At 43.4% G+C, this 12,926-nt stretch overlaps 1 protein-coding gene across 4 annotated transcripts in view; it reads right to left on the bottom strand.

Moving 5' to 3' along the window:
* Positions 1 to 12,926, bottom strand: part of Dclk1 (doublecortin like kinase 1) — a 275,000-nt gene that overhangs the window by 41,582 nt on the left and 220,492 nt on the right. For 2 of the 4 annotated variants that reach the window (XM_051176966.1, XM_051176965.1), the window contains exons 7-11: positions 12,342 to 12,474; positions 9,852 to 9,960; positions 4,891 to 4,948; positions 4,476 to 4,595; positions 2,508 to 2,654 (exon numbers count right to left, since the gene is read on the bottom strand). In XM_051176966.1, the coding sequence (XP_051032923.1) occupies positions 2,508 to 2,654; positions 4,476 to 4,595; positions 4,891 to 4,948; positions 9,852 to 9,960; positions 12,342 to 12,474 (567 nt within the window). The remainder of the gene's footprint in view (positions 1 to 2,507; positions 2,655 to 4,475; positions 4,596 to 4,890; positions 4,949 to 9,851; positions 9,961 to 12,341; positions 12,475 to 12,926) is intronic. The other 2 variants (XM_051176968.1, XM_051176967.1) reach the window with 1 other exon arrangement.

The raw sequence follows: 12,926 nt of genomic DNA, 5'->3' as shown, positions 1-12,926 counted from the left end.
GAGAGTATCCATATTTTCTTTCGGGTTCGTTTAAGTTAAAGTATGTTCCAATGAGCATGGGATTTAAAAATATCCTGCAAATTATAACTTGGGGGAAAAAAAGCATGCTGCTGTGTAATCATAGAAGGCATTTACAGAAATAGACAATGGTCTGGTGAGGAACAAATAGACAATGGATGCCACAAAACTGTGGAGGGAAATGAAGCCTTACTTTCTAATCTGAGGTTTGGAGCCTAGAGAAGTTACTTAACAAAGCCCCACTTGTAAATCTGTTCCCATGAGGCAATGTTACATGAATCAGGATGCAGGAGTAATGACTGCAGATGACAGAAAATTACTGCAGTTCACGGAGGCAGCTATGCAGAGAGAATGTTTAGGCTGCTGCAGAGATTTGGAATTTGAGGTGCAATTAAGTCAGACCTCTGCCATTTGACCTCAGCTGCTTGCATGAGCCAGCCACTACAAGATTACCGACATAATTGCAAAGAGCTAATTGTGTGCATATTTATTTCTTGAATGCCCGTCTTTTATGCTTGAATGTCGACTCCATGAAGGAATGCGTCTAATTCCCTGGCATGGGACCTGGCCCACAGTGGCACTTGATTAGTCTTCTCCTAACTCAGAGCCCACTGCCACTTGGGGGCTTTGTGCATTGGAACTCAATTGAGTTCTTGCGTTTTCTACTTGTATATTATAACCTTGGGTAGGGAATTTAAATTCTAGGTACCCAGTTTCTTTACCCAAGAATTGGAGGAGTTACTAAATTTACTCCACATGGTGAATGTGGGGTTTAAGCAAGATAACAGGTATTTTTAAAAGCTCCTAGTGTGAGGCTGAACACATAGATGGCTCTCTGTAGTAGCAGACCTCATCAGTTTTTGTTTGTGAAGTGGGAGTTAAGATACCCTTGTGGTTTTATTTTAAATTTTTGAGACAGGGTCTCACTACTTAGCTCTAGTTATCCTGGAACTCACAATCTAGACCAGGTTGGCCTTCAACTCCCAGAGATTGATGCCTGCCTCTTCCTCCCCAGTGCTGGGATTAAAAGTGTGTGCTACCACACCTGGCATTCACGCATTCAGAACACTGCAGGCAGCTGACTGCAGTGTGGATTTCTGTATCCTGTCACCAGGCATCACTTTCTGATTTAGTCTAGCTGCATTGAGGCCCAGGAATCTGCATTTTAAGTAAGTTCAGAAGTGAAAAACAAAAGAGAAAAAAGTTCATCTTTGGGTGGATAGGAGAAAAATCGCTTTCAGTTTCTAGCCTGAAGACTCAGTCAAATTGATGCTACTCCATGTTTCCTAGTATAGCTCCTCCTACCTGCTTACTGCTTCCTTCTAGGCCACCTGCACTGCCAGCAAATAGGCTGGAGAAGGAACCTTGTTGTTGGTGTGGAGAGGTCAGACAAGGAAATTATGAAGAGCAAAGCAAATAGAAAGAAAAGAAAGACATCAGGAATGTGGGCTGTTATCTGCTTTGTTCTGTTTTAGACAGGGTCAGGAAGTAGACCATGATGGCCTTGAACTCCCTATGTAGCCACGGATGGCTTTCAACTTCTGGTTATCACATTTTCTTACCTACCAAGTGCTGGTGCTACCGGCTTGTACCACCATACCCGGTTTTATGCAGTGCTGGGGGTTAGAACCCATGATTACATGAACAGTAGGCAAACATTTTACAACAGAGACACATCCCCCATGACTCATTCTCTAAAGAATCTTTTTCCATGATTTTTGTTTTTTTTTTTTTTTTTTTGGTGCTGAAGTGATAACATCTCATTCTTATGGTTCATTTCTCTTTGCTTTTAGACCATAACATAAAGATGCACAGCAGGGATAGTAAAAGAAATACTGGTGGACAGGGGCATGGCTCAGCCAGTAAAATGCTTGCTGTGCACTGAGTTTGGATCCCCAGTAATTACATAGCAGCCAGGCATGATGGCACATGCCTGTCATCCCAGTACCAACCAGGAGGTGAAGATAGGCGGACACTTGGGTTTGCTGCTCGTCAGCTCAGCCAGACTTGCTGAATAAGTGAAGTTGGGCTCTGGTTTCAGTGAGAGACCCTGTCACAAACAGTAAGGAGGCACACACACACACACACACACACACACACACAGACTTTAGGTCCCACATCTATGCGCACATGCGGACACACACATCCCTCCCTCCTCTCCACACACAAGGGTTTCCTTTCTCTTACATTAGAAGAATACAAGTGTAGCCACAGAAATGATCACATTCACTATTTGGTCCTAGCCCATGATGTTAACCGTAGACAGCCTTTGATAGTTTTTAGAATGTTGTTCCCATTTTTAAAAAAAGTCAGCTCTTTTTGAGGATATAAGAGCTCTCACTAGATCACCTTAAAGAGAAACCAAGTACCTTGGAAATGAGCCCAGGAGGCAAACAGTTAAAAAGAAAGAAGAGGTAAAAAAGGAGAGAATGCCCATTCATTATGGAGGGCTTGGGAGTCAAGATGCTAGAGGACAGCTTTCCTCTCACCAGCAGGTTTTCCGGCTTGATGTCACGGTGGACAATGTTCAGGCTGTGCAGGTATTTGATGGCACTGGCCAGGTTGTACAGCATCCCACTGGCATCTCGCTCTGTGTATTTGCTAGTGGAAGTGATGGCATCGAAAAGGTCTCCGCCCTGGAAGAGAGCAGCTGGCTGAGTGGGATGTTGACAGATGGACAGATAGGCTGCCCGTGGAGGGGGCTGACAAACCAGAAAGGACGTGAGCAATTGACTAGAATTTGGGGCTTCCTAAGGGCTTTCTCTGCTACTGTTTTTCAAAAGACCAAAGACTCTGGTGATTTCTGCCCTCGGTATGAAAGAATCTGACATTTTATCCTAAGTTTAAAGAGAAGAGTAGAGGTAAGGCTCTGACAGCAGACACATGGCTGTCTCCACAGCCCCTCACCAGGGAAGAGGAGGTAGAGCTGGGTTCCCTTGGAGAAGCCTCATGTTGGGGGACTCCGGTGACATGTGCTACCTGCCACATACCAACTGCTAGCTCAAGTGCAAATTCATAGTCCTCAAACTCCCCCAGAAAGGCAGGTAATTCTGCAAACTCCACCCTTAACACAATGTTCTCCTGCCTTTGAAATTATTAGACACGTGCTAAACACATACGCTGTTTCTCTCTCTCTCTTTCTGACTTGCTACTTTTACATCTCTTAGAGTGGGTGGTTGAGCTTTCTTTTTCAATAACGTGTTTCTCTGTAAGGAATGGAAAATGGGACCCACAACCTGTTCTGAGGACAAGAAAGACAGGGAGAGAGGGAGGGGAAAATGGGAACACCACAGATCCTATTATCCTAATTTTTGTTTCCAGTGTTCCTTTATAATTTATCACTACTCGGTCAAACAATGATTTGGGGGTCAACATTAAGTTGCACTTATCTGAAGTCCTTCCAGAGAATTTGGGTGTGCTTTACTGAAAGCATTTACATCGTTCTTGAATGTTGACTACAAAACAGCTGAGCCCAGAGCCCAAATGCATTCATATGTCACTACATAGTGAGCAATTTAATTTCCCCTTTCAAAACAGTAAAAACAGAACACAGCCCTGCAGGCTGTCAGGTTTCAGGTTTCATAAACTGTGCTGGCATCTCTGTCCCCTGTGCAGTGATCACCCTGGAAATTTCTCTTTGTTGGGCAAGCAATGTTTTTTCCACAAACAAACCTAAACAAATGTTTTATCTCTCTGCTTCCTGTTTTTCTCAAAGATGGGGCTGTCACACAGGTATGAATTTTGTTTCTGAATGTTCTCTGTGGTCTAGTTGGATCCCTTACCCTTGATTAGACAGCCGGGCATAGATGGCTATATGTAAACACTTAAAAAGAGCCAGGTGTTGTCTGGTCACCCAGGCTCCAGGTCTCAAGGCAGTTCTTTCTGGCTCAGACAGGACACTTTACCACCCCCCCCCCAGCTGAGACATCTTAGTTATGCAGAGAGAGAGAAAGAGAGAGAGAGAGTTCATGAAGACTGTTCAAGGCAATGAAGGCTTCCCTGGAATCATCTGATCAGTTGACAGTTGGCCCTTGGACTGAGATCTGTACCCAAAGGCATCATCAAAAGCCTCTATTTCTCGTCCCCAAATTTAACTTGGGCTCACCACAAAATCAGCCTACAGGGAGCTAGCCAATAAAAATAGTGGGATTAATCATGTTTTTAAAAGCACACAGCAGGACCACGAGAATGAATTGAAGCTGTTAGTTGAAAGAGCCATGCTATGGTGAGATTCTATTCTGTGAGCTGGAGACAATATAATTTACAAGATGAACAAAGTAGTGACTTGCTAATAAAATGTGTTTATAAAAATTTGAACAAATAAAAGGACCTCTCTTTGTTAAAATGTCAGTTTAACACTTTTTTACCATAGCATTGATGTGTTTTGGTCATCCCCAGCTTCAAATATAACAAAGGAAGTAGTTTTTCTTTTAAAAAAAGAAAACCAGAACACCGACCTTCACTAATTCCATGACGAGGTACAGTTCAGTGGGCACATCCATTTCTTCGATCAAGAGAACGATGTTGGGGTGCTTCACCCTCCTTAAGATAGACACCTCATTCTGGATCATGTGCTCCTGTGCAAGGGAGAGGGCCACGTGAATAAGCGCTGACAGAATAAATCTTAGATAACAAATACAAGGGAAGAAAATAAAGCGAGCAAAGAAGAGAAAAATAAAATCAAGTCATCCCAACTCCTTTTATCCCAGGTATGTGTGTGTGTGTGTGTGTGTGTGTGTGCGTGTGTGTGTCTTAAGCTTGTGACATTCTTTCCCAGCAGAATTAATCTCCTGGGCTGCACTGTGTTAAGAAGCCAGTCTGTTTCTCACTACCCTTGAACACAAACTTCACAGGAGTAAATCTGGTACGCACTTTGCCTCGACATTTACTTTTCTTGATGATTTTCAGGGCATACTCCCGAGCAGTTGACCTGCAAAAAGAAAACTTTTTAAATAAAACTTAATTTTTGGAGTTAACTTCTTGCTTGTAGGCTTCAAGGTTTCAGTTTTTGAAAGGGCTCTTTTCTTTCTGTACAAAGAAGTCTACAGATTTTTTTTTTTGATAATTTTTTTATTTAAATTTGCAATAAGCTTGTTTTACATGTCAATCCTAGTTCCTTCACCCTCCCCTCCTCCCATGTCCTTCTCCCATCCCCCATTCCATCCCCTTTCTGCTCCCCAGGGAGGATGAGGCCTTCCATGGGGGATCTTCAAAGTCTGTTATATCCCTCTATGTGGAATGAGCTCCCAAAGTCCATTCCTATACTAGGGATAAATACTGATCCACTACCAGAGGCCCCATAGACTGCCCAGTCCTCCTAACTAACACCCACATTCAAGTGGTCTGGGTCGTTCCTATGCTGGTTTCCCGTCTGCAGATCCTTAAGCGTTTACCCCACTAGGGTTAACACAGACATATGTGGAATCATGCAGCCATGTTTACACAGAAAACAGCGCCATTGTGGCTGCTGAAGCCCTGAGAAGCTCTGTCCCTTCTGGAAGGCCCTTGCGGGGTGGCAAAACACATGTCTGTAATTGTCCTCTTTGCCACTCTTAATTACCCCTCGCCCATGCCACATACAGGGTCTCCTTAAATAGCTGGCCTCAAACTGGTGATCTTCCTGCGTCTGCTATCAGAGTGTTGGGAATCTAAGTGTGATTTACTGTGCTCAGTCTTTCCTGGGGTTCTCAGTCCCCCAAGACTGATTGTGACAGTTGTCTAAATGGGTCTCAAGGCCACCCTGAACACTCCTGAGGAGTGGGATGCATTCTGTAGATGTCCATTCAGTGTCAGAGCCTGAGAGTGAACTGTTAGAGAATCCAAGAGTGATGAGACTCAAAGAGGGTAGAGAATGATGAAACCAATTTTGAAGCTTTCCTGGGATCCACTGGGCCTTTTGTGGCTGTCATTCACAGGACAAAATGGAAAGGATGGCTAAAGTCAACTCACTACCCTATAGCTACATGGCAAGGATAAAATCATACTTCTCAGATTGTGAGCTTTCCATATAGTCCAGCCATATGCTTGACGGGTGCTAATATGGACTAGTATTTTAAGTTATTCTGGCATTAAACCTAAGGGCATGGCTGTGGTCAGAGGACACAACACGTGGCAAATTACACAAAACTACAAGTTCTGGAAGAATTAGCGCTCATTTCTGGCACAAAGCCAGCAGAACCAGCCTTTTACTTATAGATAGGAGTCATTTATCTGTATCCAAATGGTTGTGGTTGGAAGGAGGCTGATGAGAGAGCAATTTGGAAAAGGGAATTTCAAATTCTCCAGAACGGAATTTAATTGGATTCCCACTTACATGCTTATAGCAAAGAAATGATTTTTCGATTGACAAATTAAGAAGCCGAGTATTAAAATATCTGTTTCATTGGCATTTTAGAAACTAATAACATGTATTATTTCTAAAAATGCTTGTTACTGTACCTTCAGGCCTGTCACAGAAAATACTCAATAACCTTACAATGTTATGATTGAACTGGGGAGTAAAGCCAGAAGGTAGACTTTGAAACCCCCTTTCTCTAGTAGAAGTCTTTCATAACAATGGCTGCTGTGGAATATGGGAAAGTGGAGCTTTCCCTTTAGGTAGGTAGACACCCTTAAGCCGGTATCACGATTTTCTCCCAGAAGGCCAGAATCTTACATTCTGTCCCAAGCCTATCACTGAGGGGAAGATGAAAGCAAGTGTGGGTTTGGTGGCCTCGGGGTTTATAAGGAAGTGCATGGCATCTCTCCTGCTAGAACATTTTATAACACAAACATCCCACCAAATCTAATCATGTCAGACAACACACTCCACCAAGAACCACACTCTCCAAAGGGCCAGGCATCACTGTGGAAGAGGTGGTGGGAAGATTGTAAGAGCCAGAGATGGTGAATGTCTACAAAGAAACATGAACATACAGCAGCTGAGACAGTGTTCACAAGACCTGCAGGAGTTCAAGCCAGACAATATCCCAGCACAGAGAGGGGCAGAGCAGGAAGTTCCTCCCTTGTTGAGGAGCTACTGCTAATTGATAGCTGCTGGGTGGAGGAGAGTGTTTTCCTTAAGGGTGTGGCTCCTGGTAGCTCTAACACAGCCCACTGAATGTCCACATGCTAAGAGCTCTTAGATGACATTAATGAGACTCAACGGATTTCAAAACAAAACGAGGAGGACATCACACTGGGTGGCTGTGGAATGGGGGATGGATCTGGAAGGAAATGGAGAGATGAATGAATATGATCAAAATACAATGTATGAAATTCTCAAGGAATTTATAAATAAATTAAAAACATCTCAGTGCAGACAGCAAAGAATATGTGCTAGCAAAGAATATGCTAGAAGGCCCACAGAAGAGAAGGGCCATGCCACTCTGTTACTGTATCTACTGTAGAAAATTGTCTATGATGGCATATTATTCCAGAGGGGGATCATCTTTACCCATGCTGATACACATTCATCACCCCAAACATAGCAGAATGCACCCACTAGCAGCATGTGCCATTCACAGCATTCTTAGCTTGTGTTTATTTTCTTGGATGTCTGCAAAGTATTAAAAGAATGTTTCATAATATCTCTGGAGTGAGAGGGCACCAGCCATATGTCCTTGCTCAGCAGGAGCTGGATGCTGACACTTTTGGAGCAATCTGGTATTTAGACTCTGAAGTTTCATGCAGTGAGCCCAAGATGTGAGCTCATACAAAATGAACACAAGCCAAGTGACAAAGAAAGAGGAAAGAGAGAGACAAAGACAGACACACACACACACACACACACACACACACACACACACAGAGAGAGAGAGAGAGAGAGAGAGAGAGAGAGAGAGAGAGAGCAAGAAAGAAAAAGAGAGAATTCTGTGTGGAGAAGTAGGAACTGTGTTCTGTATGAAGTGGAAATTGTGTTCTGTATGGAGAAGTAGGAACTGTGTTCTGTATGAAGCAGGAACTGTTTTCTGTATGAAGTGGGAACTGTCTTCTGGGTGTAGAAGTGGGAGCTGTCTAGTGTGAGAAGACTGTGATCCTAGAACTGAGACACCATCCTGGTCCAGGACCAGCTAGAACAACCAGCAACTCATCCATCAGCCTAACAGATGAGTGCTGGCGAATGATTAGAAAGCCCGAAAAGAAAGGCCATGCCAGTCTTCTGAAAGAAGACACTTCCTGTTTAGAATGCCTTCCCTTATTTAATCTCTGCCTTATTGTGCATTGGAAAAGTGATGTGGGTAAGTTCCTTATTAGACTCTTGTGGGGAATCCTCTATTAGAAGCAGTGGGGTAGACAGACTTAAGTGTGTGTTTGGGAGCAAAGTGCTTGTGTATGTGTTTAGTAGATGACTGACCCTGGATATTTAATGTCTTCCATCTATCTTTTAATAAAATGAGAACAGCAATACTGACCTGACTAGAGCATTATAAGTCAGTGTAATTTAAGGACCATGAGTAGATAGGTGCTCAGAAAATAGTGTTTCATCTGGTTTCAGGATGGGTGGGAGCCAAGGTGTAATGGAATGTTTTCTATATCTGCCAGTTGGGCAACTGAAGGCCAGGTTCCATAGGTAGAGGCTGGGGACTAAGCGGGAGGAGAAAGGTGAACTGGCAGCCTCAGTAGGGGATGTTTCTATGCTACCAACTACTCATGACTCTGCCCCATGCACAATCAGTGCCACAGTAGGCTGCTATGCCCTTGTGAACATCCCAGCACAGCTGGAATACTGACATGAGCCAAATCTGAGAGCTACTGTATGAAGGTTACTTAATGGGGGCTTTGTGGTCCTGAAAGAAGAAGCCATGCTGAGGTGTGGTATCTAGGTAGATGCTGATTCAGCTAAATCGTGGAGATGCAGGCCTCTGGTTCTAAATGGCTCAGATCCAGCCTTTTTGGTGTTACAGCTTCCTCATCTGTCTCCTGGACTGAGGTGCCCTCTCTAAGTGAAATAACACATGGCAGGGATGCTTATATGGGCTCCAGGAACTCGAGAAATGTCCAATTCACTGAGAGGAAGGGGGACAGGGAAACAGATGCTTCATTCAAGCCAGCCCCCAGAGAACCAGAGGGATTCCTTCAAGGGATGAGCTAAACGACCCCCAGCAAAGCTCCGAGAAGATGCAAACTGTCCATATCTTGAACACAGGCAACTGCCCAGAACAGACCTCCAAGTCTGGCACTAAGGTGAGGTTTTGAGGTCACTTCCCTATCACCAACACAGTATTCGTTGTCACTTCTCTACTGGGCATCCACCAGCTACTGTCCTTGAGCAGTGGTTTAGAGCCTGTGCATAAACCATGCATGGGAATATGCCTGTAGTCCTAACACTCAGAAGGCAGAGGCAGGAGGATGGTGATTTTGAGGACAGCTTGAACTGACCTTGACTCTAAACTCACTGGGTCTATAGTTTATCCATCTGAAGACACCTTCATAAATCGAGTACCATTTTTGTAGACTCAGCACACACCACTTTAAAACCTTTCAAGGTTATTTTCATATATAACTTTATGATGGTACATATTAAAGATCAAACTATAAAAGAATATTCTCTTGAGGAGATGTATAGGAGGAAGTCTTCAAAAATAACTTCTCAAGAATATAACATAAGAACGTTACCTGACAGAATTGGAAAGCTTTTCTAAATACACCCAGTAAAAATCAAAATCTTTATGTCTTAGAGGACAGTCTGTTTTTAGGTGACTTTTGTTTATTATTATTTTTTCTTTGTATCTCTGGGGTTGAAACATTAACTTATTCCACATATGTCTCTGTCTGAAAATAGACACTGGACAATGAAACTTACAAATTCCAAGTGTTTCCTTTAACTCCCCACGTGAACATGCCCTGCTTACCTCTCTATACATTCCTTGACAACAGCAAAATTTCCGTCTCCTATTGTTCTCCCAACTTTGTATCTTTCTGTTATTGTGGCAGGAATCTGGAAGCCTTCCTCGGACTCTTCTGAAAGAATTATTAATGTGTTTTTACTGATAGGGAAGGGGCCACAGATGTTGTATGAAAGATACATTTCTAAGCGTCATCTCACAGACTGGAACCAATTCAGAAGTCCCGTGGGCAGTCCCCCTCACTTGCAGGCTTGTACAGACTCAATGGTTTTTACCAAGGCAGACAATAAATTAAAAAGAAAACCTATTGGGCCCACCTGGACTGATATCGCTAAAGCTTATGTTTTCTGCTGCAGTGGGGATTCAGGATAGGAAATCCTGCATTTCAGACTTCATGCTCATTTGACCAACAGCTTTCACTGAATACTCATTGTATTTGGAGAAACGACCTTCTTATGTTCAAGGCAGAGAAAAAGGCATTTCTGGGGGGATGCTGAGCTGTTTGACATTGTACAAGCACGAAAAGGTCCTGCTGTTTGGACACTGAGCTTGACTCCATCCTGAAATGGATATCTCTGCAAAATTCCTTGTGTACTCAGGGTTGCTGCCCCCCCCCCCTTGTATCAACGAGCAGATTTTAGACAAATGTTCTCACCAAGCAACCTGCATGGCAGATGTCGAGTTTAAACCCTGGTATCTATTATGTCTGTGGGCAGAACAGTTTTTGTAATAACGCAACATATTCTCCCTCTGAAAATGTATTTTGAAGTATTTTACAAATGCCTAATAATGCTTTAAATATCCAAGGCTATAAAATTAAATAAGCCATGCTTGGGTCACATAAATGTGGTGCATCGCCTTTAACATGTCAAGGGTATAAAAAGCCTTTTAAATCTGGGCTGTAAAATGTACATGCTTTAAAGTTATAAATCCCAGCTCCCCCACCTCCCCAGGTAACCCCAGTGCAAAATGTCATAGGAGCCCAGTAAGCTTCCTAACAGTGTTCTTCTCCTAGCTTGTCCTCATATCCCCAAATAAATGTGGGTGTAAAGGAGGTTTCTGATGAGTTTTATAGTTTGTATTTCATGTGTAATACTGGGGAAGAATGAATGGAAATTCATCTGAGGCCCTTTGTGCTGGCCTCACAGTACTCAACCTGCACAACTGGGGTGGCTTTTCTAGAAAGTAAAGTCAAAATGCAGGGCCACTGTCTCTACTTCACCCCTGTGCACCTCACAGCCTCCACACTGTGGATGGCAGCTCCCTCCTGGATGGCTGGAAGCTACCTTGGCAGTGCCCAGCATATAGTGAGGGCTGAAGCCAATGCCTCCTCTTCAGGAAAGAGCCACAGTTTTCTTATGTTTGAAAGACTCAACCTGGGGATTTTTGTCTTCTCCTTGGAGAGGGGAGGAAGTGGTTGTGGGTTATCTGAATTTATAAACCATCTGCCAGATGACAGGGTCTTAGGCTCTTTGTATCTGGGCAATACAGTGGCTGTCCATGGCCTTTGGGATAATTGTGATCCTACAGATGGGGCCATCTGTCTTCTCAGTGAAAACATTCACTGGGACACCTATCCAAGATACAACACTTGAGATTTTTCTACCAACTATTGATAAAGGATCTGATTCCTCTAGACTCAGCCTAGATTTAGTCAAGGACCATCACATTCCATTGGGTGAATACGGCACACTAGAATGAGGAAACTTCTAGATGGCTGAACTACAATTCCGACAAATGCAAGTGTCTGCTATAACTATTGTAAGAAGCAAATGATTCCCATGTGAGTCATGTGTCTTGTTTATCATCAGAGAGTCCCATCAGATGGTGCACCTTAGGGAAAATATCAAGTCATATCATTTGAAACACAGGAGCTTGTTCCTAACAGCAGCAGCAGTGGCTTCATCTCAATATCCTTATTTTTTTCAAATTATTTCCCCTCATTGATTGGAACCTGATTACAACCCCAGCAGAGTGGGAATGCTGACATTTAACAATCTGCATTTCTACAGAAGGGCAACTAAGATAGGGAGAACCAAAGAGGTTTGTTCCACACCATCCAGCCAGTTAGTAAAAGTGACAACTCTGCAATCCAGGTAGTTTTCTTATATCATAAACGAATTCTAATGTGAATTAGTTTAAGGGACAAGTATGATGTCTTTTCAGCTGCCAGCAATGGCTTCTTTCTGTAAAGTTATAGTTTGATGGATTGAATACCCTTAAGTTGGTACCCACCCTATAGGGCTCTCACACATGACATAGTTGTTTTTTCACTTACGGAAGGGAGGCACAAAGGGTCTTTCTAGGCACCACACACCCACAGAGGATGTAAAAAGGGCTCAATTAGGCCAACTCCTTCCCATTCTCAGACAGTGGGTGCCAATACCTGTAGGAGTTACCTGCTCTTGTCCCCAATGATACCTCACCCTGAGCTGCTGGGGTCTGGCCACTCATTGTGTTTTAGACATTATAGTTTTCAGAGTAAATTTAGCTAACCCCTCCTCCATTCCCCTGGCAAGCTGTGCTTTCTCCCAAGCTCATCACCTTCCCCAGGGCCATCATTCTCATCCATCGAGCTGCAGACTTTTGTGGATGAAAGTGAAGTAGAGGAGCCACCATGCTGAGAAATCTGGAAAGGAACAGAAACAGAATAAAACCCGGGTCAAGAGTGATAGAGCCTCCACACACCACACCCAGCCCGGGATCTCAGGAGCTAGTGCTGCCCCTCCCAGGGAGGAACTGGTCTTCAAACTTTGTAAAGGAGGCCTTGAGGATGTCCAGCGAGGGCCATAAATCCCGCCCTCCCTATTAGCCAATATGAGGTTGCATTGGTTAGGGATCATTGGAAACCTGGATGCCCATGACTTCTTTTCTCCAAATTAGCATCTTTGAGCTGTGGGTTGCCAGACTTTAGACATCTCACTTCTGTCTTATAATCTATGCTGAGAATCTCAAGTGTGGTGCCATTCTGGCCTTATTTCTGTTTTTACCATAACAGAAAATCTTTTAAGTTATTTATGGACTATTCTTAAAAAAAAAATACCAACTCAGCTTTAGTAAAAGGTTAAGAGAAAAGAAGAA

This window comes from Phodopus roborovskii, unplaced genomic scaffold (assembly GCF_943737965.1).
Source record: "Phodopus roborovskii unplaced genomic scaffold, PHOROB, whole genome shotgun sequence".
NCBI lineage: Eukaryota > Metazoa > Chordata > Mammalia > Rodentia > Cricetidae > Phodopus > Phodopus roborovskii.
This window is presented reverse-complemented; position numbering and strand designations above follow the sequence as displayed.